The sequence below is a fragment of the Orcinus orca genome, chromosome 1 (assembly GCF_937001465.1).
Source record: "Orcinus orca chromosome 1, mOrcOrc1.1, whole genome shotgun sequence".
NCBI lineage: Eukaryota > Metazoa > Chordata > Mammalia > Artiodactyla > Delphinidae > Orcinus > Orcinus orca.
In genome coordinates this window covers 205,871,179-205,879,478 of record NC_064559.1, presented here as the reverse complement: position 1 = coordinate 205,879,478, position 8,300 = coordinate 205,871,179, and the positions used below count along the sequence as shown (strand labels likewise).

Sequence of the window (8,300 nt, the reverse complement as noted above, 5' to 3'; positions counted from 1 at the left end):
CATCCTCCTCCAGAAGGCAAGCCCCCCCTGCCCCCCGGCCCTGCTGTGTCCCCCCACCCCGCCGCCTGCCCCACAGCAGGGGCTCTGCCCGAAGCTGGGACAGGAAGAAAAGGGGAGCAGCCGCCAGCTTTGGTTTCCCTGCTCCTCGGAATGCCCTTCAGGGACAGGAAAGGCAGTTCCAGATCACAACCGAATTTCTAAAAATAGATGAAGAAAACACTGCTCCATAACAAAGGTGTGTTTTTGAGCCTGGTCCTCTGTGGGGGACACTGAAGGCGCAGGTAAGGAGAAGAGCCACACCCCTTGGCATCTCTGAGCACCCAAGCTGCTGCAGCTCACCTGCTCAGAGCACGTGCTTCCTCCCCGGGGCCTTCAGCACCCAGAGAACGGCACCACCCATCCCCTCCAGGACCACACGGGTGGGCGGGGGAGCTGGGCACTAGCCAGGGCTGCTGATCCGCTCTTCCTCAGGGCAAGGCTCACCCAGTTCATTTATTTTTAGCTCTCCCTCCTAGCTAGAGGCAGGGAACCACCCGCACATTCTCACCTCCCTGCTCACTAGTATTCCTTTTCTCTGGAAACACCCGCAGAGCTGTAGGAGAGGACCATTCTCACATGGGGGGGGGGGGTCAGCCTCACAGGCAGGACCCCAGGCTTCCTGCCTCCGCTACAGGAAGGGCAGGGAGGCCGACAGACACACGAGGGACTCCCCTGGTGCTCCAGTGGTTAAGAGTCTGGGCAGGAGGGAGAGCTGGCGGTGCCAATTTAAAATCTGGTGGTCAAGGGGACTTCCCTGGCTGTCCAGTGGTTAGGACTCTGTGCTTCCACTGCAGGGGGCACGGGTTCTCAGGGAGCTAAGATCTCGCATGCCCTGCAGCATGGTCCCCCCAAAAACACACACACACACACACACACACACACACACACATGAAAAGGCAGCTGGGGGAGGGCATGGGGAGGTCCTGGGCAGAGCCTGGTGGGGCTCCTGGGAGCTTTCATCGGGGAGCCCGGAACCTTCCCAGGGCAACGGAAAAGAGGAGGTGAGAAGGGCAGCCCCGGCCCAGGCAGGAGACCAGCTAAAAAACTCTAAGTAGACAAAGAGGATCTCAGACCCACCGGTAAGCCCTGCCAGCATCTCTGTCAACGACTCCAAGCTGAGCCAGAAGAGGGCGGCAGGGAGGGGAGAGAATCAGGTGAATTCTGGAGTAAAAAGAGAACCCAAAGTATGCATCCCACATACAGGGTGGCGATCACGTGTCAGCTGCGAGGAGCACCCTACACACTTGGAAATGACCGCTGAGCCAGCAGCACACCCGAAAGTCAAAAGTTGGGGACATTCTCGCCTACGATTACAGCCTTGAAAACTCAGAGCAAAACAGAAACACAGGCACCACACCAGCAGAATGAGCTTGGAAGTCTATCCCCAGAGCTTTCACGATGTTACTGCTCCAGCCCCGTTTCATCTTCCATCGTAATTACACTTCTCCCTCCTCCTAGGAGGGCAGGATCCATGCCTGAGCTCTCATTAGCATTCCCACCGACACACAGAGCTTTTGTGCATAGTAGATGCTCAATAAAAACACACTGAATGAATGGTTGAGCGGATCAACGGATGGGCTAACCTGAGGCTTTTTGGGGTAGCGGTTTGCTTGTGGCTAGGAGAAAGCCCATACTTTATATGTGCGGAACCAGTAGTCCAGAGCAAGGAACAATTTGGCCAGATCATCAGAGGGAAACCATTCTTTCCTAGAATTTCTGGCCAGAAGTCTAGGAGACTTCAGAGCAGCCCAGCCTATTGATTTATGAATTCCTGACAGCCTGAAAAGTCTACCACTTATAATATTTTAATCATCAAGGAGAAAGAAGTGAGTTATTTGTATCGCTGATTGTGAAAGCCTGTGGCCTCCTCTCCCCAGGGGCACGCCAGTTCAATTCTTAGTTCATCTTTCATCCAAATTCCTCTCCAGGTTAAGCGACCGTGGTGATCTGTCCAGGAGGGGGCAATAGAGAGCTGCGGCCCAGAACACAGGCTGAGCCTGCAGCCTCCTCGGCTTCATAGCAGGTCAGTCAGAGTTGGGCGAGTCTGGGGAGCCCCTTAACTTCGGTGAGCCCCCGTTTCCTCATCCACACACGGAGGATAACAGGACCCGCTCCCGACAGGGCTGCATAATTAGCAAACCAGTCAAGCCACGATGCTTATTAATTCAGTGCACGTCACGGCGCCTGAGGCACAGCAAAGCCTCCGTCACTCTGGTCGGTCACCAGTCCCGTCCCCTACGGCAGCCAAGCCCGACGCCGGGACACGGTGGCCACACAGAGCTCTGGGCCGGGGCCCCGCGGGGCACCTACCGCTCTGTTGATGTGCTTCCGGATGAGGAGGTAGATCACGGGCAGCGTGACGTAGGCGAGCATCTCCCACAGCTTCCCGGTCAGCAGCATCCAGAGCACGCGGTCCTCCGTCTCCAGGTCGATCCAGCACCAGCCCACGGACACGTCTGAGGCGTCGTAGCCGATCTTCCTTAGAGTGACAGCCGCCACGGTGATGACCAGCGGAATCCCCCAGCTGAGGAACAAGGAGCAGACAGGGGGCGGTGAGGTGAGACCCGGCTCCCGGCAAAGCCAGCGAGGGCGAAGGGACCGGGATGCCGTGTCGGCAAGAAGGACGGTGCTCTCCCAAGCGTGCAGCAGACAGTGTTCCCGGAGAAAGGAGGGGCGGGCGTCCTCAAACCCCCCCACCCAGCCCTGCTCTGCCCAAGCCCTGCCAAGCCCGGGGTGCCCTGGCCTCCCTCCCAAGCCCTTGGAGGCCGGGTTCTATTTCAGAATTGCCAGGCTCCTCGGAGACGGGCGCTGGGACGCCGTGGCATGGGGACGGCCGGCTCCTTCCCGCACCGAGGGGCCTGTGCACTGGCCTGCAGACACCAGCCCACGCGGACAAGCCTCACCCACCACCCCGCCGACAGGCCCCCCGGCCAGCCTGGGCCCAGGGGTGCACACACTGGTGGCCCGGGGTTGTCTGGGTCCCGTGCACCCACAGCAGGAACCAGAAGAGGGGCCCCGGGCTCCGGGCAGACACGTCTCCTCGGTCCTGAGCCCTCCTTGCTCTACGGGAAGGGGCGGGCACTGGCAAGGGTCCAAGGGGCCCACTAAAGCCCAGACCCTGGGGCGGGGGCCCCCTCTCAGCGCAGTGCTGGGCTGACTTTTCTAGAGTTTGCTGCAATGGCGACACAGCTGGGATTAGGGCTGAGCCCCAAGGCCCCTCCCCAGTGGTCCCCGCACGAGTCTCCTCGCCAAGCCTTTTAAATCAGTCAGGGGGACACACAGAAGCTATGTGGCGGCCCGGCAGGGTGGTTAAGAGCTTGGACTGCGATGCAGCAGGCTGGGTCCGAGTCTCGGCCCTGCCCCACGTGGCTGCAACACATCCGTGTTTTTCTCCACAGAGTGGGGATGATCACGGTGCCTGGAGCAGAGCATCGTTGCTGGTTGTCACAAGAATAAACTCATCAGCGTTACATCCAGCATGCGGGACAGGGTGAGCGTGTCCGCATTTACGACCAATGTTGTCAGTGAGGCTTGTCCCCAGGTCCCAGGATCCGGGCCTGCGGTGTAGCCACCAGGGATGATGAGGCCTGCGCGGTCTCTGCCCCCAGGAGGACACACGGGCCTACGTGGTAGGTCAGCTGCCCAGAGAATAAGCAGTAAGTAAATAGGACAGTGTCATCAGGAAAACGTTTAGTTCAGAAACTGGTTCTGTCTTAAGGGCTCTGTGTAAGGAATATCGGCTCTTTCTGAAAGAAGGTCGTAGAACAATGATGAGGCCACAGTTGCACTTAGTCTGTTACCAAAACGAGGCTACAAGGGCTGTGATTTTATAAGGGTCTCCAAATGCCGCAGGGCCGGGGACGAGGCAGGGCAGGGATGGCGAGGAAAGGGAGAAAGTCCACTTCCTGGGCCCAGGAAAGACTTGGTACCTCCTTCCCTCACTGGCCTCTGCAGGAGGGACCAGAGCCTGGGGCGGGCCACTGGGTGCCACCCTCAGCTCTGCTGCCCCGACAGCCCAGCAGAGGCAGAAGCAGCACATCCTCCTTGAAGTCACAAGAGCACGGAAGGGGCCAAAACCCCATAGAAATTAAAGGATGGTGGGGACTTGCCTGGTGGCACAGGGGTTAAGAATCCGCCTGACAATGCAGCGGACACGGGTTCAAGCCCTGCTCCGGGAAGATCCCACATGCCACGGAGCAACTAAGCCTGTGCGCCACAACTACTGAGCCTGCGCTCTAGAGCCCGCGAGCCAGAACTACTGAGCCCATGTGCCGCAACTACTGAAGCCCTGTGCCTAGAGCCTGTGCTCTGCAACGAGAAGCCACCACAGCGAGAAGCCCGTGCACCGCAACGAAGAGAAGCCCCTGCTCGCCGCAACTAGAGAAAGCCCGCGCGCAGCAAAGAAGACCAAATGCAGCCAAAAATAAATACATAAAATAAATAAATTTATTAAAAAAACAAGGATTATGAGAAAGGTACCAAGTTACACTTCAAATGGATGGAGTGTGTCTATTTTAAATGTTTGTGCTATGCAAAGTTATTGATCTGGTGAGTTAATATATATTAGTATCAAACCAAAGGGTTACTGTTTTAAAACTCACGCCATCCTGGGATTTTAGGACAACACATGTCAGCTATGAGCTCCACGAGGCGAGGGCCATGTGGATTCACTGCTCTATCTTGGCATCTACACCAGTGCCTGGCACACGACAGGGGCAAAACTAGGACCTGCTGAATGAATGAATGAACGAATGAATGAACTGAATGAATGAGTGAACAAATGAAGTTTGAACCAAGTGACTGAGACAGCTTTTCCCAATTTACTCTTTAAATATTCACTGCAAGGACTTTACTGAAAGGAGGTGAAAGGCTTTTAAAGGGCTGAACCGGAAATCCTGAAGTTAGAGATGGGAGAGCAGTGCTTAGGGACCAACACCCGGCAGGACTGGAGCGGAGGATTCCCACCCCAGCGGGATGGGAGAGCACAGGCTTGGTGGGAGGAAGCAGCTTCTTTCCCTCCTCAGCATCCCTACGGCCCCTGGGGACCAGGGCCCCTGGTGACAGCCCCACATTTCACAACTTTAGGTTTGTTGTACAAAAGCTACCCAGTGACGTATTTCCTCTGTGTTACTGGGCTGTGCCTGGAGCTGAATCTGTGATGGAAAATTGCTAGAGGGAAGACCAAATAGACGGCTTTGAAAGGGCTGAGCACGTGGGTTGATCAATCAGAGCTGCTGTTTGAACTCAAGCACAGACAGCAGCTCTGCTGAGGCCAGAAGCTGCCTGGGGAGGTACCTGAGTGGAGGTGGAAGAAAAGGTGACCTCAGAGAGCAGTGGGAATGGAGTGGGAGGGATGGTCTAATAACCCCGCCAGGCAGGCTCTACCAGACTCGTAATTTACAGGTACGGACAATGGTGTGCTGGTGATGTTTTAACAACAGAAAGCCATCTACGCACGCGCGTGTGTGTGCGTGCGTGTGTGTGTGTGTACGTACACAAACATAAACTGATTATGAATTTTACTGATCTAAAGGACGCGGGGCACACAATTTGTAAATAATAATAAAATACACAATACTCCTTATCGTACATTCCACATAGCCAACTGATTCTCACAGGAGGCTTCTGTTGAGTTTTGCAGAACTCTGGTATCTGCAGCCAACCTGCGGTCGCAGTCAGCCAATGAGAGTAGTTCCGTGATGAGAAGGTGGCTGACCTTTTCATTTTCCTTAATGACTAAGATGGAAGTGAAATGAGGAAGACCTGGGGGACCAGACGAGAGCTGGGACTTCACTGGGTCGACTTGACGTGAGCAACCTCTCTGTGGATCAGGTAGTACTTTTACAACACTGGAAGAATGTTTCTTCTTTTTTCCTGCTCTGGGACATGGCCCCTTCTCATCACCTCCCCCTGAAATATGCGGCTTCCCACCTGCCCCGACGTGGCTGCCGCCAGGGCTTAAGTACAGAGACAAGAAACACTTTTGCATTTAATCTTTACTACTAACACTTTCTCTATCACTTTCTTAAATCTAGAACAGGGGTCCAGCAAACTAGGGCCCTCAGACCAAATCCGGCCCAATCTGTTATTTATTTATTTATTTTATTTTTTAAATTGGAGTATAGTTGATTTAAAACGTTGTGTTAGTTTCAGGTGTACAGCAAAGTGAATCAGTTATACATATACATATATCCACTCTTTTTAAGGTTCTTTTCCCATATAGGTCATTACAGAGTACTGAGTAGAGTTCCCTGTGCTCTACAGTGGGTTCTTATTAGTTATCGGTCTTATATACAGCCATGCGTATGTGTCCATCCCAAGCTCCTGATTCAGTCTGTTTTTTAAAATAAAGTTTTACTGCATACAGCCACACTCACTGGTTGTACATCATCCATGGCTTCTTCCAAGCTGCCAGAGCTGAGCTGAGCAGTGGCATCGGAGGTCGCATGGCCCACAGATCTGAAAATACTATCTGGTCCTGTACAGGACAAGTCTGCTGACGTCTGCTCTACAAATCAACAGAAGTATAATTAGGGGACTTCCCTGGTGGCACAGTGGTTAAGAATCCGCCTGTCAATGCGGGGGACACGGGTTTGAGCCCTGGTCCGGGAAGATCCCACATGCCACGGAGCAACTAAGCCCGTGCACCAAAGCTACTGAGCCTGCACTCTAGAGCTCACGAGCCACAACTACTGCCCGCGCACCTAGAGCCCATGCTCCCCAACAAGAGAAGCCACCGCAGTGAGAAGCCTGCGCACCACAACGAAGAATAGCACCCGCTCACCGCAACTAGAGAAAGCCCAAGCGCAGGAACGAAGACCCAGCACAGCCATAAATAAATAAATAAATAAAATAATTTTTTAAAAAGTATAATTAGGACCTAAGGAGTTTTGAGTATGTTACTTTTGTTTTTAATGCAATTTATTTAATTGTAAGTTTATATAATTTAATTTTTAACGATGTTCTATCTAACAATCAGCCCACAAAATGCCCTGAAATTTAACAATCGGGTCCCACAAGCCAGCTCCAGGCCACCACCGGACAGAGGATGAAAAGGATAGGGGGCTGAAGCTGCCCCGCCCCAGGCTCTCACCTATAGAGCCAGGAGAAAATCTCTTTGGCAACCTCAATACGCCAAGCTGTTCTCTAGCCAAGTGGCCACCCTGAGTTTTAGGTGGTGTCCAACTCTGGGAGGAACTCTACAGAGACATGTGTGACCTAATTCTCACTTTCCAGAAACGTCTACTGCTAATTTCTGACATGCACCACCTAACAGTTTTTTATCCCTCCAAAAAAATAAAAAGCAGCCCTCAATCAACAAACAAACAAAATCAGAACAAGTAAGATACAGCTTAACAACAGCACATGAGAAACAGACCAAGGGCTGTAGCTGACTGGGACCCAGAAGGTGTTTGGTCGGAGGGGTTGCCCTGATGCCCAGACGTGGGTGATGGAGAACGGCCAGCAAACTGTCCTGCCTCCGTGTGGACACCTGGGACCCACATTCTAAACCTGAGACTGTGAAGCTGTCACCAGAGCGGGCATGTGAGGGCGTGCTGGGCCTGGAGCTGGGCCTCGAGTACTGGAAGACTCTTGGGGACGTCCTGCTAGCAGAGCAGACTCAGGCGGCTGAAGGAAAGGACAGGCATCCTGCTCAGTCCCAAAGCCAAGGGCTAAACCGGCAGCGTCCCCCATCAGGGGAAGGAAGCCATGTGACCACGTGCAGGGGATGCTACAAAAGGCACTGAGGAGGGACATGGTTAAAGCAGGTGACCAATGAGGCTCCTTCTCTCCAAACCTGTGATGCAGGCAGAGAAGAAGCATGGCTGGGGTCACCTAGATGGAGGGGGCCTGCAGACCACTCTCTGAGCAGAATCCCCCACTTGGAGGGGCACCAAGAGCTGCTCCCAGAGGTGCCCAGGCCCCAGCTCTCACGTGTGTTTGTGTGGAAACCGAGGCCAGACTCCAAGTTGGCTTCCTCCCCCTTCGGAGGCAGTTATAGGCTGAGTATGTCCCCTCCTGCCCCCAAATTCCTGTGTTGAAGTCCTAACCCCCAGTACGTTGGGACGCGACGTATCTGGAGACAGGGTCTTTAAAGAGGTGATTAGGTTAAAATGAGGTCACTGGGTGGGTCCTAATCCAATAGGACAGGTGTCCTTGTAAGAAGAGGAGATTAGGATGCAGGCACTCACTGAGGGATGACCGTGTGAGGACACAGGGTGCAGACGGCCGTCTGCAAGCCAAGGAGAGAGGCCACAGCG

At 54.0% G+C, this 8,300-nt stretch overlaps 1 protein-coding gene across 1 annotated transcript in view; it reads right to left on the bottom strand.

Annotated features, from left to right (window-relative positions):
* Window positions 1-8,300, bottom strand: part of SLC2A5 (solute carrier family 2 member 5) — a 59,747-nt gene that overhangs the window by 44,209 nt on the left and 7,238 nt on the right. Inside the window, exon 2 of the mRNA XM_033432862.2 lies at window positions 2,350-2,563. Coding sequence (XP_033288753.2) covers window positions 2,350-2,563 — 214 coding nt within the window. The remainder of the gene's footprint in view (window positions 1-2,349; window positions 2,564-8,300) is intronic.